Source organism: Salvelinus alpinus, chromosome 23, assembly GCF_045679555.1.
Source record: "Salvelinus alpinus chromosome 23, SLU_Salpinus.1, whole genome shotgun sequence".
NCBI lineage: Eukaryota > Metazoa > Chordata > Actinopteri > Salmoniformes > Salmonidae > Salvelinus > Salvelinus alpinus.
In genome coordinates, this window is record NC_092108.1 from 22875623 (window position 1) to 22888369 (window position 12747).

The 12747-nt window shown below is 44.7% G+C and overlaps 1 protein-coding gene across 3 annotated transcripts in view; it reads right to left on the reverse strand.

The window, feature by feature from the left end:
• Positions 1-12747, reverse strand: part of LOC139550594 (arf-GAP with GTPase, ANK repeat and PH domain-containing protein 3-like) — a 262197-nt gene that overhangs the window by 44961 nt on the left and 204489 nt on the right. For all 3 annotated transcript variants that reach the window (XM_071361567.1, XM_071361566.1, XM_071361565.1), the window contains exon 13: positions 3548-3709. In XM_071361567.1, coding sequence (XP_071217668.1) covers positions 3548-3709 — 162 coding nt within the window. The remainder of the gene's footprint in view (positions 1-3547; positions 3710-12747) is intronic.

Genomic DNA, 12747 nt, shown 5'->3' on the forward strand with positions numbered 1-12747 from the left:
AACAATGTCTACACCGTATTTCTGATCAATTTGATGTTATTTTAATGGACAAAAAATGTGAGTTTCTTTCAAAAACAAGGACATTTTTAAGTGACCCCAAACTTTTTAACGGTAGTGTACAGTCGTGGCCAAAAGTTTTAAGAATGACACAAATATTAATTTTCACAAAGTTTGCTGCTTCAGTGTCTTTAGATATTTTTGTCAGATATTACTATGGAATACTGAAGTATAATTACAAGCTTTTCATTAGTGTCAAAGGCTTTTATTGACAATTACATGAAGTTGATGCAAAGAGTCAATATTTGCAGTGTTGACCCTTCTTTTTCAAGACCTCTGCAATCCGAACTGGCATGCTGTCAATTAACTTCTGGGCCACATCCTGACTGATGGCAGCCCATTCTTGCATAATCAATGCTTGGAGTATGTCAGAATTTGTGGGTTTTTGTTTGTCCACCCGCCTCTTGAGGATTGACCACACGTTCTCAATGGGATTAAGGTCTGGGGAGTTTCCTGGCCATGGACCCAAAATATCGATGTTTTGTTCCCCGAGCCACTTAGTTATCACTTTTGCCTTATGGCAAGGTGCTCCATCATGCTGGAAAAGGCATTGTTCGTCACCAAACTGTTCCTGGATGTGTTGGTACCATTCTTTATTCATGGCTATGTTCTTAGGCAAAATTGTGAGTGAGCCCACTTCCTTGGCTGAGAAGCAACCCCACACATGAATGGTCTCAGGATGCTTTACTGTTGGCATGACACAGGACTGATGGTAGCGCTCACCTTGTCTTCTCCGGACAAGCTTTTTTCCGGATTCCCCAAACAATCGGAAAGGGGATTCATCAGAGAAAATGACTTTACCCCAGTCCTCAGCAGTCCAATCCCTGCACCTTTTGCAGAATATCAGTCTATCCCTGATGTTTTTCCTGGAGAGAAGTGGCTTCTTTGCTGCCCTTCTTGACACCAGGCCATTCTCCAAAAGTCTTCGCCTCACTGTGCGTGCAGATGCACTCACACCTGCCTGCAAATGCACTCACACCTGCCTGCTGCCATTCCTGAGCAAGCTCTATACTGGTGGTGCCCCGAATCCCGCAGCTGAATCAACTTTAGGAGACGGTCCTGGCGCTTGCTGGACTTTCTTGTGTGCCCTGAAGCCTTCTTCACAACAATTGAACCGCTCTCCTTGAAGTTCTTGATGATCCGATAAATGGTTGATTTAGGTGCAATCTTACTGGCAGCAATATCCTTGCCTGTGAAGCCCTTTTTGTGCAAAGCAATGATGACGGCACGTGTTTCCTTGCAGGTAACCATGATTGACAGAGGAAGAGCAATGATTCCAAGCACCACCCTCCTTTTGAAGCTTCCAGTCTGTTATTCGAACTTAATCAGCATGACAGAGTGATCTCCAGCCTTGTCCTCGTCAACACTCTCACCTGTGTTAACGAGAGAATCACTGACATGATGTCAGCTGGTCCTTTTGTGGCAGGGCTGAAATGCAGTGGATATGTTTTTTGGGGATTCAGTTCATTTGCTTGGCAAAGAGGGATTTTGCAATGAATTGCAATTCATCTGATCACTCTTCATAACATTCTGGAGTATATGCAAATTGCCATCATACAAACTGAGGCAGCAGTGTCACGTTCCTGACCTTATTTTCCCTTATTTTGTATTTATTTAGTATGGTCAGGGCGTGAGTTGGGGTGGGTTGTCTATGTGTGTTTTCTATGTTGGGTTTTTTGTGTTCGGCCTGGTATGATTCTCAATCAGAGGCAGCTGTCAATCGTTGTCCCTGATTGAGAATCATACTTAGGCAGCCGGGGTTTCACGTGTGGTTTGTGGGTGTTTGTTGCCGTGTTAGTGTTTTTTCACCACACGGTACTGTTTCGGTTTTCTGCACATCGTTTATTGTTTTTGTATTTCAGTGTTCAGTTCGGTTTGAATAAATCATCATGAGCACTTACCACTCTGCATATTGGTCCGGTCCTTCTCGCCTCTCCTCGTCCGATGAGGAGGACGAAATAGACAATCGTTACAAGCAGACTTTGTGAAAATTAATATTTGTGTCATTCTCAAAACTTTTGGCCACGACTGTATATTAAAACAAAGAGTAAAACTTTATGAATCCACATGTTTCCATTGACACCACATGCTGACTTCCATTCCATTCCATCGACACCACATGCTGACTTCCATTCACTTCCATTGACACCACGACATGCTGACTTCCATTCACTTCCATTGACACCACCACATGCTGACTTCCATTCACTTCCATTGACACCACCACATGCTGACGTCCATTCACTTCCATTGACACCACCACATGCTGACTTCCATTCACATCCATTGACACCACCACATGCTGACATCCATTCACTTCCATTGACACCACATGCTGACTTCCATTCACATCCACTGACACCACACGATCACTTATCCAAAACTAGAGCAGAAAGTTTGTCATTTTAATGTGGACATGTGGACTAATTATTGATTTCAAGCTATATGGGACAGAACAAAAGGTTGAGAATGACGTTGAGATGGGCTAACTCATATTGCCCTCAATGCAATGTGTCGGAGGGAATCCACCCAGCCCCCTAATGTTAGCCATCACTCATTCAAGCCCCTAAAACCGTTATTGGAGTGATTCTGACAGTGCTGGTCCATTAAGGTCTAAATTCTTTCTTGGAATGCAAGAGAGAATTAGATTCAGTATAGGGCATTATGGACAAGCTTACTTAGGAACAAATGAGGGCACAATCATGGTGATGTGAATACGGCCTAATACTGTCAAATCAATACTCCTACGGAAAACAGGGGTAAGAATTATCCAAGTTGGCCGAAAGAGACCAGATAGAGAAACACAATGAACTCACTCACCTACCTTTGACATTGAAACTAGTGTACCAACATATCAACAACAACACTTACCACCGGTGCTTGTGATCTATGCTTGAAACGATGTGGTCAGTGGTCTCATTCAAACTAGAAGGCAGTCTCATTCAAACTAGGAGGTCTGTCAGCGACACCATGGTAAAAGTGTAATGATTATAAATACTAAGGGTCATTAAGGAGGCGTCGGTGCCAATGCTGTCGATATGCAGCGTATCAATCATGTTGATTGATCATCTCTGGCTCCAGTGACATCAGTTTTATGGCCTTAGAGACAGGAGTCTGTGTTTCACAATGCCATCCAATTAGAGCTGTCCATTCATCATCAGGCTGGAGAATCATTATTAATTGAGCAGAGGGTTGGCTGCCACTCCATTGCTGAGTGGAGAAGAGGAGATCCACAGCTTCTGGAGCTCAGGGCGGTTGGTTCTTCACACTATGGCTAGATGGGGAGAATAAGGGAGGCTATACATGGACTTGCACTGGAGTCCAGTACGCTAACCAGATTTACTATGTTTGCACTTGTTTGTTTTTGTTGCAGTTTCAGAATATGTTGCCATTTCAGACTGTTTTAAATGTTTATGCATTGTTGCAGACTGTTTTGACGAGTTTGCAGAAGGAGCGTCTTTTATAACTCCTGTGTTAACTCCTGACTTACCTTCGTTGCCTGTAGACGGTCCGTCTGGCTTGGTGATGCCTGTGCTCTTTTTCCGTCTGTGTCTCTTGCGGTTGGCGTGAGGCGAGGGGGGAGGCTCCTGCTTAGGACTGGTGGCACTGCCCACCCCAGAGCTGCAGGTCAGGGGCTCGGCCATCCCGTTGGCTGGAGAAAGAGAGAAACACTGATCAGTAAAAGATATCACGATCAACTGTACTTTTTGACATGCTATGTACAAGATGTTTAATACTGTGTAAACACACACAGAAACATACTACATTTGCAAGTTTAGAAGGGAAAGACAGAAGGATATGAATCATGAGATATTGACTAGTGATGATGTACCATAATATAAAAAACACCATACAGTGGTAATTCATACCCTGATACCAACAAAATGAATGCAAAGTAATCGCAATAAAAAAGATGCCAACCCAAAACTGAGATACTAGCGGTCCAAAAGTATCTGTACTGCTGTGGCTTTAGAGCGGATGAAGGAAGAACAGACAGGTATGGGGGCAGCTCAGCAAACAAATGGTTAGTTAGGTTAGCCCCAGGCCAAGCTCTCTAGACGACTGTCAGTGAGTGACAAGGGACTAAGAGCCAGCTTTGTTTCTGGTTGCCTAAGTGATTTCATAAATGTGATATTTAACCTGCACCACTGTTGGGCAAAGAGGAGATAGAGGGCTGAAAAGATGGAGGAGTGGGTACGGGTGGGGGGGTCAACTTGCCATCTTTCTGGTCTCCTGACATTTGACATCACTTTCCCTCTCCCCCTCAGGATGCCATTATGAATCTGGGGAGAGGAGAGATGGGGGCCAGGAGCCTTGGGGGCCGGTGAGAGGCAGCGATGGCCAGTCCATGGGCCCCATATTGCTCTCCTTCTGCCACCCCGTGTGGAGAGCAGGCAGCCTCCTCCATTGTCTCCCATCAGAAGTTCATTGTAGTGTGGCAAACTCCATTCATTTTCCTCTCCCTCCGCACCGTCCCAGCCCCAGGCACCAGGAGCGGAGGGCGGTAGGACAAGAAGGAAGGGGGCTCGTATCAGGGATTATTGCCGTTGTTGTTGCACATACTCTAATGCCGCCACTGTCGCTGGCTGTGCCATTAGCCACTAGTGTACAACATCAGTTGTTAGGCCTAATTTGGTCATTACCTTACGGGAGATGGGGCTATGTTGGAGGGAGGAGTGGGATGTGGGATGGGCTCAGCAGGAGGTGGAGGATGCTTAAGTGGAGGAGACTGGAGCTCTTTAAAGGCCCCAGGCAGCCTGGTTGGAGCGTGGGCATAAAAATATAGGAGCCAACACACTATAGGCGTACATCTGTTAATGCGGTATGTATAAATGCTGTTGGATTTATCAGAACAACATTATAATTAACATTTTTAAAAGGAACCATACATATTTTGTACACTCGTAGTGGAATGCATATGTTTATCTTATTTCACATGAATAAGCAGGTCTTCATCTGTAACGATCGTCGGTGGTGGAAGAATGATCGGACCAAAGCACAGAGTGGTAAGTGTCCATGTTTTAATATAATCCACTGAACACGACAAAAAATACAAAATAACAAAGTAACCTAACCGAAACAGTCCCGTGTGGCATGAACACAGACACAGGAAACAAACACCCACAAACCAACAGTGAAAACAGGCAACCTAAATATGGTTCCCAATCAGAGACAATGCAAAACACCTGTCTCTGATTGAGAACCATATCAGGCCAATTGACAAACTTAAACATAGAAACACATAACATAGACTGCCCACCCCAACTCACGCTCTGACCAAACTAACTAAAGACAAAACAAAGGAAAATAAAGGTCAGAACGTGACATCATCTAACCATTTCATGTGGATGAATTACCTGACGCATAAATAAAACTCACGACAGGCCTAATTGAAACCGCAAATTTGTCAGTAAAATGTCCTAATGTCGATAAAACAAAATACGTTAGACTGGGTGATCATTTTTTGGTCTGTAAAATAGATTGTGACAATTCCAGTGGAAATGCATTTATGCGTAAAATGTTTAATAATAACCATCATGTCAAAGTAAACTTGGAGTCACGCGATGATATGTTACGTTCTACTACCACCACGACGTGGAAAAACATGCTGAGTTTATAGGCAGATGAAAACTTAACTTATGGTGGTTAAGTGCATGGTGATGAGCTTCAAGCAAATTTCCCAAAAATATCCAGGGTATTATTGGTGATTGTTGCTTGGCTGCCAATGATCAAATAAAAATGATCTTGCTCTTATCCATATGTCATCATATAATCTACCCTGTCCACTTTATCAGCGAACGGTTGTCTAGAGAGCATACACCAAGATGAGATTGGGCAAGTATGCTATCTATCGCAACAGTTTTTGTGACAAATCTATCGGTAGAGTTGAAAATACGATGGAAACACATTAGCTCGTTTTTTTATTCAGTACATGGAAACCTAAGCGTAAAAGTGCTTTATGTTCACTACGTCATCACACACAGCTTTTATCAGCAACAAGTCAGTTCGATGGAAACACCTCTGGTGGAAAAATTTGCATATGTTTTTTTTTCCAGATTTTTGAATATTCGTATGCAAATCGTTGTCAAAATGGATGCAAATCTAGCTATTAACAGTCAAATGTGGACACATTTATATAGGAGATACAAAAAAAGGCTATTGATTATCGAAACTTAATGGACGCCGCAAGATCAATAAGCATATAGTGAATTTGTGATGCTTAGTACTGGCCTAGCCTACCAGAACCCTAGTTCTCTCCCTCCTTCTCTCCTCTCCTCACCGGTTGGTTTTGAATGGCAGCACAGAGGTAAAGCCACACATGTAGCCGTGGCGTGGCGTGTCGGGGCGTCTGTTTCAATTTCCCTGCTTCTCCCACAAAAGCCCCCGAGACCAGTCATTAGCTGGGTGCAGACAGCTGGGGGCACAGGGGTCCACAGAGTACCTTCTCCCCTCCCCTCCTCCCTCTACACCCCCTCCCTCTCTACCTCTACCCCAGTGTCTGTCCCGCCAGCACAGCTCAGTATGGCAGCTCGGAGCGGAGAAGAAGGGAACGGAGAAGGGTCCCGAACCCTCCAACCTTGTCCTCCTCTCGACGATGACAGGCAGCATTTGTTTAATGTGGCTTGAGGTGAGAGTGGAGAGCTCCCCTTTGGGGACCCGTCGTGTCATAAACACTTCTAATTATCAATTTTCTGCCCCTAATGTTGTGGAACATGACGGACTGCCAGATGGTGAAGCGTGATTAATCACTCCAAAGAACGCGTTTCCACTACTCAAGAGTCCAATGGTGGTGAGCTTTACACCATACCCGCCGACACTTGGCATTGTGCATGGTGATCTTAGGCTTGCGTGCGGCTGCTTGGCCGTGGAAACCCATTTCATGAAGCTCCCGAAGAACAGTTCTTGTGTCGACGTTGCTTCCAGAGATAATTTGGAACTCAGTAGTGAGTGCTGCAAACGAGGACAGTAAATTGTTACACTCTTCAGCACTCGGTGGTCCCATTCTGTGAGATTGTGTTGCCTACCACTTTGCGGCTGAGCCGTTGTTGCTCCTAGACATTACCAGTTGACCGGGGCAGCTCTGGCAGGGCAGAAATGTGACGAACTGACTTGTTGGAAAGGTGTCATCCTATGACGGTGCCACGTTGAAAGTCACTGAGCTCCTCAATAAGGCCATTCTACTGCCCATGTTGGCTATGGAGATTGCATGGCTGTGTGCTCGATTTTAAACACCTGTCAGCAACAGGTGTGGCTGAAATAGCCGTATCCACTAATTTAAAGGGTACACATACTTTTGTATATATAGTGTATATACTGAGTGTACAAAACATTAGGAACATCTTCCCAGCATTGTGTTGCACCCCCGTTTGCCCTCAGAACAGCCTCAATTTGCCGGGGGATGGACTCTACAAGGTGTCGAAAGCATTCCACAGGGATGCTGACCCATGTTGACTCCAATGCTTTCCACTGTTGTGTCAAGTTGGCTGGATGTAATTTGGGTGGTGGACCATTCTTGATATACACGGAAACGGTTGAGTGTGAAAAATCCGGCAGTGTAACGGTTCTTGACACACTCAAACTGGTGTACCTGGCACCTACTACCATCTTTTGGCTTTCTCATTCACTCTCTGAATGACACACATACACAATCAATGCCTCAAAAAAATCCTTCTTTAACCGGTCTCCTCCCCTTCATCTACACTGATTGAAGTGGATTTAACAAGTGACATCAATAAGGGATCATATCTTTCACCTGGACAAAAGGAACACCTATGTGAGAATGCTGTTCATTGACTACAGCTCAGCGTTCAACACCATAGTGCCCACAAAGCTCATCCCTAAGCTAAGGACCCTGGGACTAAACACCTCCCTCTGCAACTGTGTCCTGGACTTCCTGATGGGCCACCCCCAGGTGGTAAGGGTAGGCAACAACACATCTGCCACGCTGATCCTCAACACGGGGGCCCCTCAGGAGTGCGTGCTCAGTCCCCTCCTGTACTCCCTGTTCACCCACGACTGCGTGGCCAAGCACGACTCCAACACCACCATTAAGTTTACTGACGACACAACAGTGCCTGATCACTGACAATGATTAGACAGCCTATAGGGAGGAGGTCAGAGACCTGGCAGTGTGGTGCCAGGACAACAACCTATCCCTCAACGTGAGCAAGACAAAGGAGCTGATTGTGGACTACAGGAAAAGGAGGTCCGAACACGCCCCCATTCACATCGACGGGGCTGTAGTGGAGCAGGTCGAGAGATTAAAGTTCCTTGGTGTCCACATCACCAACAAACTAACATGGTCCAAACACACCAAGACATTCGTGAAGAGGGCACGCATCTCTACCTCAGGAGACTGAAAAGATTTGGCATGGGTAGCCATTTTCTCAAAAAGTTCAACAGCTGCACCATCGAGAGCATCCTGACCGGTTGCATCACCGTCTTGTATGGCAACTGCTCGGCATCCGACTGTAAGGTGCTACAGAGGGTAGTGCGTACGGCCCAGTACAACACTGGGGCCAAGCCTCCTGCCATACAGGACCTATATACGGTGTCAGACGAAGGCCAAAAATTGTCAAAGACTCCAGTCACCCAAGTCATAGAACGTTCTCTCTGCTACCGCATGGCAAGCGGTACCGAAGCGCCAAGTCCAAAAGGCTCCTTAACAGCTTCTACCCACAAGCCATAAGACTGCTGAACAATTCATCAAATGGCCACCCGGACTATTTACATTGACACACCACCCTTTGTTTTTACACTGCTGCTACTCGCTGTTTATTATCTATGCATAGTCACTTTACCCCTACCTACATGTACAGATTACCTCGACTAACCTTTATCCCCGCACATTGATTCGGTACCGGTACCCCCTGTCTATAGCCTCATTATTGTTATTTTATTGTGTTACTTTTTATATATTTTTTTACTTTAGTTTATTTAGTAAATATTTTCTTAACTCTATTTCTTGAACTGCATTGTTAGTTAAAGGCTTGTGAGTAAGCATTTCACGGTAAGTGCTACACCTGTTGTATTCAGTGCAAGTGACAAATACAATTTGATTTGATTTATCATAGAAAGAGCAGGTGTTCCTAATGTTTGTACACTCAATGTATATCTATTACTCACTGATATGAGTCTGTTAAACCATGCATACACATCATTGAGCAACAATATCAGATAGTCCCTGGCAGTGCACTAGTCATCCAACATAATCTAGTGTTGACTCATCTGAAGTGCACCTCAATTCAAAGCTATCCATATCTGATGGATCGCATCAGATTTCCCATAATAAAACTTAGGAGTAGATGCCACCAACTGGCTCTCTGTTTAAAATGGAGGCACTGTAGCTTACTGTTGTGAGCCGCTCAGCGAGTTCACTTTGGCATTATTAGCTAGTGGTTATGAGGGGCTGTCGGGAGCGAGAGAGCGAGGTAACGAGGGGCGGGAATGAAGCATATTGAGGATCAGGAGTCTCTCTCTCCTCTCAGCTGAGTGCCATATAGCCTCTCCCAGCCTCTCCTCCTGGGCAGGCAGGTACTGTGGAATAGGTATCAGGGCTAACCTGTGATTACAGTGTATTACACTCCCACCGGGGAAATTACCGTTTAAACATGCTGCATGATGAAGACTGTGGGCGAGACAAAGAGGGGGCTAATAGCTCGCTATCCACCGCAGCACCGAACTGCTAACAGCTTTCTGGCCCTACCGCAAACCGGCAGCCTTCTCACAATGAGAATGAATGAGAACGAGAGAGAGAGACACAGAGACAGAATGAGAGAGAGAGTTTTTCATTTAATTTCTAAATGCGTAATTCAAGAGGCTCTGGGTATGGGAGCACTGTGATTTCGCCGGCTAGGCCCCTTGACACGGCAGCAGCTCACTGCCTGTCCTCAATCAACGGCATCGGCTGCAATTAATGGCAAAAATTAGAAACAATCACCGTCTCCCCCTTATTATCCTCAATTAGAGTGCACTAATCAAGGCCTGATCGCGCTCTGCTGCTCTCTCCAAACTAAATGTCAAACTTCATTACGGACCCGGCGTGGAAATCAAACTCCCCATGTACCACGCTCTCCAGTACGCGACGGGAGGGCAGAGCAGAGTAGAGTTCCAGCAATACAGCAGAACACCCTGAGGTACAGAACAGGCTGGTCCTGCCTTCACTCACTGCCTCTGTGATGAAATACCTTCACTGGAGAAACATACTCTGATGGTGTATATACCTACAGGTATCTGCCAGAATAATGGAAACAGTTCAGTAAGTGAGGGATACAAAGTATATTGAAAGCAGGTGCTTCCACACAGATGTGGTTCCTGAGTTAATTAAGCAATCATGCTTAGGGTCATGTATAAAAATGCTGGGCAGGCCATTGTTTTGGTTATGCCCCCATAGGATGACAATGCTCCCATCGACAGGGCACAAGTGGTCACTGAATGGTTTGATGAGCATGAAAATTATGTAAACCATGGCCGTCTCAGTCACCAGATCTCAACAATAATTGAACACTTATGGGAGATTCTGGAGCAGGTTGGAGTTTTTCGTCAATAATCTTGTTCTGGAGGCAGCTCTGCAGTGGTCACTAGCTGGCACAGCCACAAAGTCAACCTAACCTTAACCCCACTCCTAACCCTAACCAAATGTTTGTTTTCATGAATTTTTACAATATAGCAATTGCAGCTGGCCTATCTAAGGGGAAATCGCTCAGTTCTGCCTCCAGGAGAAGACTTATGACAATAAACGTCAACCTGCGATTCTGGAGCGGCGTTTGAGAGAGCATTTTACACCACTATCAACAAAACACCAAATTATGAAATTTGTCGTGGAAGAATGGTTTCGCATCCCTCCAATAGAGTTCCAGACACTTGTAGAATCTATGCCAAGATGCATGGAAGCTGTTCAGGCATGTGGTGGCCCAACGCCCTACTAAGACACTATGTTGGTATTTCCTTTATTTTGGCAGTGACCTGTATATATACTATAAAAAAAACTTCTCAAACACTCAGACTTGGTCAAAATGTTTGTCTGCTCCCCAGTTAGCAGGATACTGCATACTACAACAAAACTTTAACTGGGGGTCACTCACTTTGGCATTGACAGAGTTATATTGCCATTTGTAAAAATGTCACAGTGCTTAGGTGCCTGTCAAGTCTGTTTTTAATTCAGGTGTAAAGGATGAAGTATATAAAGGAAAGACAGCTTCTAAACACAGCTTCTTGTGTGGGCCCAGAATAAGAGTGGTCTGCGAAGCAATAGACAAAATGGGGTTGAGATTTAATCAAAAGGCTACGTTCAATATTCAAGAGATGTAGCTAGCTCCCCCAGCATCTCCCTCAATAGGTTTACAAATGAGGACGTTCTTTAAATAATATGGAAATGGTTACCTGGGCTAAGATGCATTTTATTCTTCAGCATATCATCAATCTGCTATTTTTTATTTTTCTTCTAAGAAGAACCATGTTTTATGTTAACCTGCAACCTTGACGAAGGATAATGGAGTGATTGGGGCTGGGTTGACGTCTATTCAAATGGTAAAACATTCTGAATGAACGGTGGACCTTCCTCCTATTGATTATTGAAGGTTCCATTAGAGTGAAAGATAGAGAGGTCACAATTCAATCAACTGTTATGTTGTTACCTTCAAACACTGCAGTCACATATCACATTGAATGACTATTCTGCTGTACGGTTTAATTGAGAGTCACTATTTGTAGGGCAGGGAGGCATATCAATGAATGCAATACTCAAAGAACACATTGAAGTCTACTTGTTTTCAAATGATAAAGCCCTTCTGAATCGCCCAAATGTAGTGTCAGTATACAATATTGGTAATGCAAGAACGGAACAAAGTAACATATTTACCATTTGACATGACTTCTCGAATATCTATCATTCTCAGCTCATTTGGCTCATTCGTGGTTACCTTAAAGAGAACCATGGATATAATTGAAGAAAGCTGAGTAATGGAGGGAATTGAAAATCTGGTCTAGGAGAAGAAAGGATGGTGGCTAATGAGCTATGCTAATATGAAGTCAAGTCTTCTCAGTTTACCAAACAAGGAAATAGATTTTAGCTCGCTGTTTAGTAAGTAGCGTATCGGTAGAGTGGGATGACAGCACAGTGTTTTGGAATACACACACACATACATTGACCACATACGCATGGCTCACTCCTGAACAACATATATAAGACATGTAGCCTAGAGTACACACAAATGTGAAAACACAAACACACAAGCATGTATACAGGTACACATGCGCACACACACACAATTATTTGAGAGGACCCCACCACACTCTCTCCTCTAAGTAATTCTGCTTTGGGCGTGCTGCTGATGGGAGAGTAGAGGGGTAGGGGGTTATGATAGAAGTGCCTGCCTGCGTCCAGGCAGAATTGATCGTTTGGCAGTTGCAAATGAGAGACGGGGCTTGTCTGTGGAACCATGAGGCTGTGCGCACGGCACAGTGTTGGACTCCAGCAGTGCTCGAAAAGAGCGCTCTTTAAACTGCCGGGGCCCCTGGGAGCCGATGGGGAGGGGGCCGCCGCCGCCACCGCGCTAATGAGAACTAGCAGAGTGCAAACATGCATGGAAATGACTGTTATTCTGTTGATGTGCATTTAAGTGCTTTTTTACTGCCAACCACAAAGAGAGGGGAAATAACTGGTGATGAATGGTACCCCCGAAAAGCATT